General features: G+C 36.3%; 1 protein-coding gene across 2 annotated transcripts in view; it reads right to left on the bottom strand.

Moving 5' to 3' along the window:
- Positions 1-14,004, bottom strand: part of LOC149542683 (Clathrin adaptor complexes medium subunit family protein) — a 117,819-nt gene that overhangs the window by 62,244 nt on the left and 41,571 nt on the right. For both annotated transcript variants that reach the window (XM_089797562.1, XM_089797561.1), the window contains exon 2: positions 1,392-1,486. In XM_089797562.1, the coding sequence (XP_089653688.1) occupies positions 1,392-1,486 (95 nt within the window). The remainder of the gene's footprint in view (positions 1-1,391; positions 1,487-14,004) is intronic.

Below are 14,004 nucleotides of genomic sequence, written 5' to 3'. Positions count from 1 at the left end.
ATTATCACCCTTACCTATTTTATTTAAGACATGGAATTGAGGCTCTGTTTTTTTAAGCTATTCCTATGGACCAATTAAAGGCAATGGCTTTGGTTAAAGAGAATGTATTGCAGAGACTCAGAGAGAGAAGGGCATAAAAGTGGAAAAGACGGAGACTGCAGTTTCAATCTCCTCTTTCAGTTCCTTAGCACTGCAGGGAGTAGCTTGAGGCTCTCCATCTTCAGGTTGGTTTTCCACACTGTCTGTAGTGAGGTTGGTAAAAAATTTAAGTGCTTACACTCTTTGCATTCCCAGGATAGATTAGAAGTGGGCAGTGATTACACTGCTATGTTTCCCCTCCTTGACAGGAGCTCATCAGGGGAAAATAGTTCCTAGGGTGGTGAATTGGACACAAGTTGTTGATAATGATGGGCATGGTGTAGATGCCAATATGGGCATTAGAGTATCATATTAGTTTGGCTTGTTGCTTACAGGTCCATAAGTTCCTTGAGCTGGTAAATAAGCAGTGTTCTGTTTTTTAAGTGTTCATACTTCTTAGGTGTTGGTAGGGTTTGTGTTTCGATCAAATAATAGTAGAATATATGAGCATAGTATGTTGCAGTATACTGTTTTTCATTGGCAGTGGTCCTTCTGGACCAGAATGTGTTATCCCAGGAATGTAGGATCTGTATTTTAATGGGCTGGGATACCAGTAGAACCCCCTGTAAGTTATCTATAAATACATCAACACCTGAAATGAAAATTGAAGTTTTGGCAAATGCTGCTAGTCATGAGATAAAAAAAATATATCGGTTCATTGGTGTGACTGCACATGAGCTCAGGGAACCTGCCAAAACACATTCACTATTGCCAAAGGAGGGAGATTAAATAAAAAATATAAAAAACAATAAATGTTAGGACTGGAAGTCCCATCACAATAATCCAATCCTAGACCAAAGCCAGCAAAATTATTCCAAATTTCCCACTATATAATTATTTGCCAATATGAAAACTCATGATCCAACTCTTTAATATAAGATTTGGAGGGAAAACTCCTCCAAAAGAAAATAATTTAAAATAATTATTGGAACCGAGTACAAATGTAAAACGAAAATAGCACCATAGCATCATAGTACCAGAATTATAGTTCAGTGAAAAAATCAAATATATAAAAATGACACAAAATGAGGCCTACGTATAAGATCTTTAGATCATTCAACCCATTCTCACATTTTGACAAAATTATAGATGTTTAAAAAGGTTAATATTTGCAATTCAATGATCCAGAATTCCCATAGAGAAGTATCAAACTTTAAAAGGGTCCATGATAGAATGCCAGGTAGAAGATGAAATTTCTGAAACTTATAGCTGTATCTGTCAAATACTTTTCGTATTGGTAACAGAATACCTACGAAAATTGGTGGTGCCTCCTCTCCATCATCGCCTTTCCAGAACTTCACTTTGCGAAAAAATATTTCAGCACTTCCCTTAGGTACTTCCCCACGATCTGGAACCTCAAAAACAGCAGAATCACAATAGTTTTCTATGACTTAAACAATTAAGAAACACGTAATCTTACTAATTCATATCCAAGTGACTCCCTAGAAATGTCATATTTTAGGAGGCACAACATGATTGACAAATATGAAATAAGATCTATAATGATTACAGTTTCAAAATCTTTTGTGTTTAAAAAACACCTTAAAGCAGATAAAAAAGTGAAGAGAATAAAGACTCTTTAAGATTTTCTACCTGGCAAAGCATGTATTATTCATTCATGAGGAAACACATAAAAGCAGAGGTATCACAATAGCAAGAAAAGATACAAAACTAAGGAAATATTATCTCCACTTTCCTAAGATTTACAGGCAACTGAAGCTACATTACCTTTAAAACCTGCTATCATGTAAGTTGGACATTTATTTATTGCTACTGATCACTTCAAACTGAGGAAACTTTTACCTTCAACGAGTATGACTAAAGGAAGCTTCTATATTAGCTTCTAGTGTCAATCTATCAATATTGTTATGGGAAAGCACTTTGTGCCAAATTGGGATGGATTAGTGCTCGCTCAAACCATGTCCTCTGCCTTTTTAAATAATTTAACATTAGAGTTCACATGAGAGTGGAAATCAAACAGATTATCAAACTGAAACATTAATTTTATGGACAGCCAAGGGAAAGGTTTCCGGAAGTTTATGAGTTGCCAAGACATCTCTGAAAAGGGGATGGCTCAAATTTTGCCAGAAACGCAGCCCCGGGTAATGCGGCCAATTTATAACTTTCTATCCATTTTTGTAGTTTTTCAATGGTAGAAACAAAAGATATAAGTTTTCTTGTTGATAAGAAAGCCTGATTTTATAACAGAGCTGTCTTCAACAAAATCATCATAACACTCTCAAATCTTAACCAAATTAGATCAAACAAAAATAAACTGAAACTAGATTCATATACTCATCTTTTCCAATTGGTTTTATGTCATTATTGTACTTTACCAGTCCGTACTATACATTTCTTTCAGACTGTTGCAGCAAGCATTAGAAATTCAAGACAGTTTGTACCAACCAAAACAACAGCCTGTAAAAATGAAAGAAAATAGTCGCACAAATCGAGGGTTTCTTCATCGACAATAATATCCCCATCATGACCCCTCCTAAATGATTAAATACTAATTACATCATAATAATATAATGCATGATATATCTTGTATGTACAAATAATAACTATTCTAATATATCAGATCAATAAACTAACTAAATTAGGTCTGGCAATAATGAACAACCCTTGCAATCGTAACACCTTAATCATGTCATAAGAAAATTAGAATATCGCCTTGATCAGGAGAGAGGAATGGACAATAAATAATCACATAGAATCGTGATCCATTTTAATAAATATATGTATTCATGATCACTATAATAACATCTAGTATTCAATTTAATTCAGCTTGTATAGTCTTCATTTTATTCTAACATTTTTCAATTTTTTCCAATTTATACTTTATATCAGATAATTCTAATACTTTCCAAATTATAATTCATATCAAACTGGATTTTCTTACCATTCAAAATATATTACCAAAATAATATAGCACTGCTAATATATAAACTAAATAACATTAAATACCAAATTCGCTAAACAACCGACACATTAAAAAGGAGGTGACCGTTTAACACAATGGTTGAAGCAAACATATTAATAATGTCCCTAATGGGCAAGGGGACCATTGAAATAGGAGAAGAAATAAAAAACAAAAATGGGAATGAAGACAATCACATAAAGAGCATATTGGGTGGACAAAATAAAGTAGAATGGGGAGTTAATGGACACAAATAACAAAAAGATATTAAAATGAGCAAAACAAAGCCTTTTCTGAAAACCTAAAGGCACCGAAACCAAAGGGAAAAGGAAGTGCATAATATAAATAATTAAGGGAATATATCATAGCTTTCAAAAGGTATACCAAGGAGAGGGTACTTAACATATATAGCAGCCAATAAAGGATGTGGATACGAAAAGGTAACATGAAACAAATGGTAAGAAATTTAGCAGCCAATCAAAAGAAATTCTAATTTAGGGCATGTTAATTATATGAGAAGTTGAGCCATAGGAGGGAGTAATAAATATGGGAGGAAATAAGGGCTAGGAGAGGGGGTGAAAAAAATACAAAAGACGGAGATAAAAATAGATAGAGAGTAAGGAGACTTAACTGGGGTTATTACTTAGTTGTTATATAAATATTATATATATAGAATAATTGAAATATAGTGGTTAAACTAAGGTGAGCATAAGTTTAGAGAGGATGGTCTAGTTAATGAAGTAAAGTAATGACCTGAAGGTGGAATAAACACATAGACCATAAAGGGGAAATATGTACTCATAAATAATTAGTACAAAGAATTAATGAAAGGAAAGAATATGAAGTGCAATAAATAAAATAACTACTAAATCCTTTAAGAGGATACGAATTAATATCAAACAATTGAAGTAAATATATCATTCGCAATACTTTTCTCAATGTCATGTTTTATAATTGCATAATAGGAGTACTAAGTCTTGAAGGAGTCATTACAATCCCACTCTCTCCAACTTACAATTCTGTGTTTTGGAAGACAAATTTATAAATTTGGCATCATACTCAACCAACCAACCAACCTACAACTACCCACAAACAGTTTTTAACAAACTTTTTAAAAAGTTGTCAATAAGTTGCAAAAGTTGTAATGACGAATTTAAAAACTTTCACAATTTTCATTCAAAACACCATAAACCTTCCAAACATGATAAAAATGACTTCAACATCAAATTACATCAATTCCACCCTATTTAATACATTCGAATGGTTTGAACAAGTTTGACTTTATCAGGACCTTATAGGCCACTATGAGATTAATGGTTTTAATAGTCTCACAAAGAGGCTTCATTTGATTGAAATAAATATCTAAATAACTCTAAAAGAGATTATTACATATTTGAATCAAAACTAGATGCAAATCTTTCATAGGTTTCTGATCCATGGATGCTCCTGCACCTGAAAATAGGAGAATTTTCCAATACAAAGAAATGTTGTTAGCCTCATTGCATATCAAGGTTGAATCAGCCATTGTGGAAATCATAAAGAGTAGACTAGGACAGATGGCTCCAAAGAAAGCAAGTTTCACAAAATGGAATGGGTAGATGAAATTAAGTTGGATGTGCCTCCCGATGGATTGGAAATGGAAAAAATGATGTGCCATCCCTCAGATATAGTGTATCTCGGTCCACTCCCCCCTTCAGATAGCATAAGTTTAATTTCGATGGAGCTTTTAGGGAAGAATCTGGAGATCTCAGAAGTTGGGAAAGGCTGTATGATAAGAGACTAGGATGGGAGTATGATAAGTTCCTTGAAACCTTTGTCTAAGGGCACCAATAGCGAAGCCAAATTAAAAGCCTTGATACATAGCCTTAATATATGCACGGAATTAGAAATCAGAAACTTGGCAATCTAAGGAGAATCTACTCTAGTAATAAATGCTTTTCAAGTTGGATCTACCCTGAAGCAGAACCAAATGCCTTAAGAAAAGGCAATACGTATTACCAACCATATTGAGTTACAAAAGCTACAACATCGATCATATTTATAAGGAAGACAATAGTGAGGCTAAAAAACTTGCAAATGAGGTTGCTGACAAGATAAACATTTTGTGGTGTACTTTTGATGTAGACATGAAACCATGCCTTTCCCAATCCAAGGAGTACGGACCTAACGTAGAAAGTCACTTCGACATCAAATACAAAAATGGTATGAATGAATCTTGCAAAATTGAAGAGGCCTTGTCCTTCGATGAATGGTGCAAAACGAGGTGGAGATACACAGTGTCATCGAGCATGGATGATTAATTTCCCAAGTTGATGCAATCAATGAAAGTCAAATGACAACTGGTATGAAACAAAGTTATAAATCCCCCTAAGAAATTTCTCAAAGCATTCAAATATTCCTCTAGGAAAAGCATATTCTAAAGCATTTCCAGCTAGATGCAACAGTGGTTCAACAACCTTTTCTTATAAACATGAATGCTCATGCCCTCCCAACATCGTCAACAAAAAATGACACTGGGGTTACATTGGTGCTTCTTCTAGACCTTTTTGTTTCTTAATTCTTGAATGTTTTGAATTTTACTATTTTGATGTCCTATTCAGGGTTTCAATGTTTATGCCAAGCACTCTAGGCTCGAGATATATAAGACAAGGGATTGTGGTCTTGGACTCTTGAGAATAGCACACAAACAGCAGCCTATTTAATACATTCGAGTGGTTTGAACATGTTTGACTTTATCAGGACCTTATAGGTCACTAAGATATTAATGGTTTTAATATTCTCACAAAGAAACTTCATTTGATTGAAATAAATATCTAAATGACTCTAAAAGATATTATTACATATTTGAATCAAAACTAGATGCAAAATATTTCATAGGTTTCTGATCTGTGGGTACTCTTGCACCAGAGAAATAGAAGAATTTTCCAAGACAAATAAATGTTGTTAGCCTCTTTGCATATCAAGGTTGAATCAGCCATTGTGGAAATCATAAAGAGTAGACTAGGACAGATAGCTCCAAAGAAAGCAAGTTTCACAGAATGGGATGGGTAGATGAAATTAAGCTGGATGTGCCTCCCCATGGATTGGAAATGGAAAAAATGATGTGCCATCCCTCAGATAGTGTTTCTTGGTCCGCTCCCCCCTTTGGACAGCATAAGTTTAATTTCAATGGAGCTTTTAGGGAAGAATCCAGAGATCTCAGGAGTCAGGAGCAGGCTGTAGATAAGAGACTAGGATGGGAGTATGATAAGTTCCTCGAAACCTTTGTCTAAGGGCACCAATAGCGAAGCCAAATTAAAAGCCTTAATTCCTGGCCTTAATATATGCACGGAGTTAGAAATCAAGAACTTGGCAATCTAAGGAGATTCTACTCTAGTAATAAATGATTCCTGAGTTGGATCTACCCCAAAGCAAAAACCAAATGCCTAAAGAAAAGGCAATACAAACCATATTGAGTTACTTAAGCTACAACATCCATCATATTTATAGGTAAGACAGTAGTGAGGGTAAAAAACTTGCTGATGAGGTTGTGGACAAGATAGACATTTTGTGGTGTAACCAGCTGAATTATGCTCCACACTGCATTCCCTAGGATAGGTCGGTCTTGTATATGATATTTTAGCCTTAGCAAAGATTTTTAAGGTTAACCCTAGTAGTTCACAAGAACTGTTATTTAGTGTTAGTAATAATAAATATCAATGTTGGCAGTAATCTTCCTAGTTTTCCAACTGTCCCACTAAGCTTATATGATAACAAAACAAGGAAAAAATTGAACACCATGCTGACTTAATCTAGATGTTACACAAAAAATATTTCTTCAAATTTTCAGTGTTAATGCAGAATGCAATTTTTTCAAGGGGGCACCTTAATACCTTTCAAGCATGACAATCATTCCAAGTGATTTCATAGTGATATTGGGATTTTGCCATGATCAATTAAGGTTCATAAGGCACAACACTTGGTGAAGGTTTTGCAAATGGGGTTGCAAGCTTTGGGTTTAACTATGGAGGAAACTCCGTAGTTAAGCGCGCTCAGGCTGGAGTAGTACTGGGATGGGTGACCTCCCGGAAAGTCCCGATGCTTCACCCCTATGAGCATCACCTAGATCCAATGAGTGCTAAGTGTTCCATTTATTCTCATGAGAGATGGATTCATGTTGAATCACTACTCATGAAACATGGTCATCGAGTTTGACTCAAAAATCACACAGTTAAATCCTGATATTCACATCACAATTTGACTAGCTATGGAAATCATCTCCTACTTATCAATTGATGAGCTTAAGGGGCTTTCTAATAAATGGTTCATAAGGCACAACACTTGGTGAAGGTTTTGCAAATGGGGTTGCAAGCTTTGGGTTTAACTATGGAGGAAACTCCGTAGTTAAGCGCGCTCAGGCTGGAGTAGTACTGGGATGGGTGACCTCCCGGGAAGTCCCGGTGCTTCACCCCTGTGAGCATCACCTAGATCCAATGAGTGCTAAGTGTTCCATTTATTCTCATGAGAGATGGATTCATGTTGAATCACTACTCATGAAACATGGTCATCGAGTTTGACTCAAAAATCACACAGTTAAATCCTGATATTCACATCACAATTTGACTAGCTATGGAAATCATCTCCTACTTATCAATTGATGAGCTTAAGGGGCTTTCTAATAAATGGTTCATAAGGCACAACACTTGGTGAAGGTTTTGCAACTGGGGTTGCAAGCTTTGAGTTTAACTATGGAGGAAACTCCGTAGTTAAGCGCGCTCAGGCTGGAGTAGTACTGGGATGGGTGACCCCCCGGGAAGTCCCGGTGCTTCACCCCTGTGAGCATCACCTAGATCCAATGAGTGGTAAGTGTTCCATTTATTCTCATGAGAGATGGATTCATGTTGAATCACTACTCATGAAACATGGTCATCGAGTTTGACTCAAAAATCACACAGTTAAATCCTGATATTCACATCACAATGATCAATTAAATTTGTTTATTTTGCATTAAATCATAAGCATCTCAACACTTAAGCTATAAGGGAGACAATATTTACTGTACGTGCAAAGAATCCTTTTGCTCATCAATGGCATTTACTAGAGTTGTAAACTACTGACAGCTTTCCACATTTCTCAGAGTATTCCAAATAACAAATATGTTTTATTTTCTCCACTGTATTCAGGCTACAGCTTCATATGAACCAAATTTAACTCCTTCAACTCATACCCTCTTATCCAACATCACAATCTCTTAAACAATGAAGCAAATTTGTTGAAGGAAAGATGAACATAGATTTCTACATTTTGGAGATAAAAAACCTGAACCAGAACACTATTGGGCATTGATGGCATTCCCAAAATCTGTTTCTTCTTGATATGATGGGTATCTGTACTAACTGCTTCCTTACAAATTCTCAAGAACAACCAAACACATGTTAGGATTGACAGGTACCACCAAGTGGAACCAGTTGCTGCAGCATGGTTTGAATCCTCACTCCATATGTCACCAAGGGCTGATCTGATATCACTATCGTATCTACTATCCACCATACCTGGGCTTATAGCTCGTATGGCTGTTGACTCTCCACCTAGCAGCATTTATTTAGAAATTTTATTAATTATATAAGCACTCACTCTGTTGAGCCTGAAGTCATTCCAATCACGAATGGCATGCATCAGACCAAAACCTCTGAATGAATGAATGAAAGATTTTTATAATGTCCACAAGGAAAAAGCAGCAACTTGAGCCAAAAACTAGCGTATGCCCCCGGAAAAGAGGCTTAGAATCTAAACCAGCTGTAAACTCTTGATAAAATCATCTCTGCAACAATGGATTTTGATAATTAGGTTCCCAGCTCTGCCTAACTGTTTTTCCTTGAATAGGTAATTTAAGCTGCCACCTTCTAAAATTTCTGACATATCCAGATCTGATGTCATTGTAAGTTGAGCACTCCATGATAAAATGATGCTCCATCTCAACCACCTCCATGTCGCAGAATAGCAAGTCCTGTTTTCCCACTCTTCTTTAGGCACCATCCATCTATTCATTTTGCATCGCAAATGATGAAAGCTAGTTCTAAGTTGAGCTATGAGCATCTTTGCTATCCACTTAATATTTGCTCCTATATATGTTTTTTTCTCATGGTCTGTCATGGGGTTAAATTCCTTCATATATTTTTTTTTTCCACCCATTGTGCTCTGACAATATGGTACTTTGAAATTTTTCCCAGGCAGACTTATTAATATTTTCATTAACCGGACACTCTTGAATGTTAACATCCCATTTTTTCATCCATTTGTCATTTTGCTTCATCCACGTGCTCTTTCTTCTATCCAGTTTTTCCTCCATAATTAACTTAGGCCAGCGGTGACTTTCAATATTTTGAGTTTTCTATAGGTAACTCAACACCCGAATCATAGCTGAAACCTCTAAGGGAAATGTATCAGTTTTTGCTAGTAAGATCGGACGAGGCACCATTATTTTAATTTGAGGTTGTTGATAATGAGATGTTTCTACTTGTCTCCATTTTTTATCTAATATACTGCTGCCCCAAATTTCACACCCATACAGTATCACCTAGTGACAAACAAACCAAACAAAGTTTTCTTGGTCTTCCAATCCCACAACTCAGCATTCCCACACTTAATCTATAAAGAATGCGGTGCTTTTCAACCCCTTTGAATCCTTTTTGCTCTGCACATTTCCCAACTAAGTTTGTTTTGAAAATCGATTCCCAAATATTTGTACGCTTCCACTATCTCTAGAGGATCCCCTTTAGAAAAGAAATGTGCTTGAAGTCTTCCTATTTCTTTTCATAGAGAGCATCTATAAGAATATCCTTGATTTTACCGTGTTCACTTGCATTCCCACTTCATGCAAAAAGGTTTCGAGTGCCCTCAAGTGCTCTCTCAACCCATTGGCCGACTTGGCTATTAAAATGAGATCATCTGCATACAAAAGTAGTTTTATCACATAACTAGCAAGTTGTACCCCCTCTCCATTGGTTTTGTTTATCCATTCTCCCAACTTATAAATATAAATCCTAAACAAAGTTGGAGAGAGCGAACACGCATGTTTGACCCCAACGCCGCTGCCCAAAGCATTCTTACATCACATCTGTAGTTCCAGTTTTAGCCTTAACTTGATCATAAAGTCTATGTACCGCAGCCCTAAGCTCCTTAGGGATTTCGAATTCTTCCATTCTATCCTAGAGTTTTTCATGTGGCACCATGTCAAAGGCCTTTTTAAAGTTCACAAAACAACAAAAAGCCTCAATCCCTTGGGTGTTCCATATTTTTACAACCATGACTCTAAGAGTGAGCCCGTGATCTGCTGATTTTCTGCTCTACCATGCAGTCAAATGGCTTGCCAAGGAGGGGATTAACCATGATAGTCTGATAATTTGAAGGGTTATTTACGTCACCACTTTTGTGAAGTGGAATCACCACACTAGTTGTCCAGTTTTCCGGAAAACCCTCCTCATTAATATTATTGAAGGTACGATGGATATGAGGTACAAGAATATCAATGCCCCATTTTAAATGTTCAACTTACGGCCCATAAATATCTTGGGCTTTTCCCTCTACAAATCTCCTTATGCCTTGAATAATATCTTCCGTGATGAAAAGTTCAGATGTGGCCTTGATTACTGTGGTACTAGGCTACCCCTGCCCATGTTCGTATAGCATCTTTGCATACTTCAGCCATTAAGACCCCAAGATGTTATTCTCTATTTGCTTATTTTGTCACAAATCTTTCTATAAAAAATAGGGATTGTTTTTCCCAAGGTTAATCAGCTGTAGCTTTCTCAAATCTCTGATTTAAACCCGCTTCTCCATATATCATTTCCCAGGCACATGATGGCAGCGTTGTGATCTTTTCACACCATCACCTATTGCAAACAGGGACCCCCCTCTTTCAGCTCATTTCAGCTCATACTTGTTAGGTAGGTTAGGTTTTGGCAATTCTGAGCTTTAAAGGATTGGGGGGGTGGTGGACAATCGAATGGTCAACTTACGATTTTAAAGGGAACGTTGAAATTAAAGTCCTTCCAAATCAAGATATAGTGGGTTGAGATTAAAATCCTAGTGTATTTAAATTTTTGCTACTCAAATAGTCCAAAATACATTATAAAGGCATCTTTCATGCAGAAGAGCCTTAAATCCTTATAGAGATTGATTTTCTATACTTCCAGATTGTCAAACCTAAGGAAAACCATTTTTTCTTTATAAAAATACATAAAGTCCAAACTTACTGTGAATTTCCCCACTTGTTTTCATCAAAATCCGGACTTACTATGAATTTGCCCACTTACTTTGATCAAAATCTGGACTTACTATGAATTTCCCCACTTATTTTGATCAATATCCGGACTTGCAATGACATTCCCCACTTGAAAAGACTTTTCCTTGAAAAAATTCTTTGTATTGAGAGTTTATCCAGACATAGCATGATTTTCCCCACTTTGGATTGCATTTACATAAATCCAAACATGGGTTGTTTTTCCCTACCTATAATCCACAAATAGGAGATGAGAATGAAGAGTCCAGATACAAGACAAACTTCCCCATTGGTTTTATACTTACTCAAGTTTTGGGAGTTGTCCAACCCCAAGTTGTTTTTCCCTTTCAGAGATGATTAAGGATGCTAAAGTCTCTAAGTGTGGAAACCACTTGTCCACGCATGGGTCGAATGTCCCCTTTGAAGCGCAAACAAATATAAAAATTTCTAAGTGTGGAAAATGAATGTTATCTTTACATTGGTCAATTTCTCTACTTGGGATGAATGGAGACAATGTGGATGTCCCCTTTTTGATCCATGGATGACATATTTTGAATAACAACATGGACTTAGTTAATTTGTTTGGAGTCCATACATGGATCGATTTTCCCATAAAGGCTTTTTTTAAGTTAATAAAATAAACAATGGGAAATTAAATAAAATGCGGTGGAAGCTTCTGCAATGGGAAACTCCCACATTGCTTGTGGAGGTGTAAGTAAAGCCAAATCACCTTTAAAAGAGGGTTGGCAGCTGCAATGAAGATCTAAAAGGAGGCTAGCAGCAGAGTCAAGTGATCAAAGAGAGGCAAGGAGAGGCTGTAATGATATTCCCCATGTCAACTAAGGACAAGTTGGCCAATTTAAGCAGAGGTGATATATCAGAGATGACATTTCTAATGGCACACTAGGGTGAGGAATGAATCCCACCAAAACTACAAATACAGACTAGGGAGGGTCTTCTACCTTTAAAACTGCATGTAACCAAATCACCTTCAGCCTCCAACTTTTGCAATACTGAGAAGAGTTCAAATACATTCCATGATAATTTACAATGCCAAGTAATCTCCTTACGATGAAGGGATTGAGACATGAATGTTTGCAGGTTGAAATCTCAAGACTTCCATATGTGGAACAATTTTGATAGAAAATCTGTAGCCACCATACTGTACAACAAGTGATTGCGGGTTGAAAGGGGCATAATTATGAGATCCTAAAGACCACTCCACAGCTGAAATAGACAAGTGTTTTAAGGCCCAAATCTGAGAACTCCTCAGACTGAACAATTTTTTAATGAAAATGTACACGTAATCTGAGACATTAGAGGGCTAAGGTAAGTGATTTGTGAGCATATGTCTACCACCTCAATAAATCGTTTTTTTTCTAAGTTGTCAATTTGGGTTCGGAAACAGGTTCAGATATGAGAATCCAGTTCGTGGATTCGTGAAAAAAAAATCATTATGAATCATGAGTGTACATGGGTGCGTGTGTGCATGCAATATATATACAAAAACATAAGAGAAAAATATAATATTGTAAAACTGAATCATTTCGTAGTATGAATCTATGATGCTTGATCATTGACCAATACCAGATGTCAAAGATAAACGTTATTATAAAAAATTAAAAACTTGTTCACTGGTCTATGTTCACGATTCAAAAGAAAAACATCTCATTGAATTACTCAATTACAAAATGAAAATTCAAAATATAGTTCATTAAAGTTTAAAACATGATTCAATATTCATGAATCATAAAAGTGTTCTTCAATCATCAAATGGAGTACCAAAAAAATCTGGATCAAAATAAGAGAGGAAACGTGTTTGTGAACTCCATATAAGGATCTTTTTAGGGTTTGAAGCGTTAAAATTTTATTTGTCATCAATTTTGACCCCACCTTTTTCAAGTTTGGCCCATGAGTCCCTGGGGATCCATGCAGATTTGCACAGGATTCCCCCAGGTCCATGTGCATTCTTGCATGATTTGCCCCGGATTCAGACAAGATTCATATTTGACCATGTCGGTCCATCCGAATCTGTGGATCCAGACATACCCACAACATCAAATATAGACCCTGTCCGAATCTGGGAGGAATTGATTTGAGTATACAGATCGGACTCGAACCCGGATCCGATTCAAGGTCTGCTAGCAACGTATCTGGTAACGTAGATCTTTTTTGCTTAATTGTGAGTGGCTCTTTGGTAACAAACTGATCATGAATTTATTGGAAACCTTTGGGCATTGTTTTGAAGATCATTTTTGGTCATTAAAGGTCTGAAAGTCACAAGTTGCAGACCTAGATCTGCAGACTTTAAGCAACAGGGGCGATTTAAAAAAATCCCAACTTTACTAGTTGATAAGCTTGATAGTACTGAGTCTTCACGAGGTCTTTGGGCATCCAAAACACTAAATTTGTCACTCAAATTTATTCGAAAAGTGCAGGTAGCATGTATGTCTTCAGACTTGGCATCAGTAATGAGATGTTATTTTAATGCTTAATGAGCTCATGAATGTAAATTCATAATGCACATAAGGATCCATGGACTTGGTGAGTGGTGAATTTTCCAAGTTACTGGGGCCAATCCATGGTTTATTCTGTTGCCCACAGAAAACCAGATTTTGATCAAGAGTTAATTTCCTCATGTTATGGCTAAGTGTTGATTGATTCCTTCCATCTTAGGATTCTTATC

This window comes from Cupressus sempervirens, chromosome 8 (assembly GCF_028749045.1).
Source record: "Cupressus sempervirens isolate cs-2001-9-10 chromosome 8, ASM2874904v1, whole genome shotgun sequence".
Taxonomy (NCBI): domain Eukaryota; kingdom Viridiplantae; phylum Streptophyta; class Pinopsida; order Cupressales; family Cupressaceae; genus Cupressus; species Cupressus sempervirens.
The sequence above is the reverse complement of the archived record's forward strand: the minus strand, read 5'-3'. Positions and strand labels throughout refer to the sequence as shown.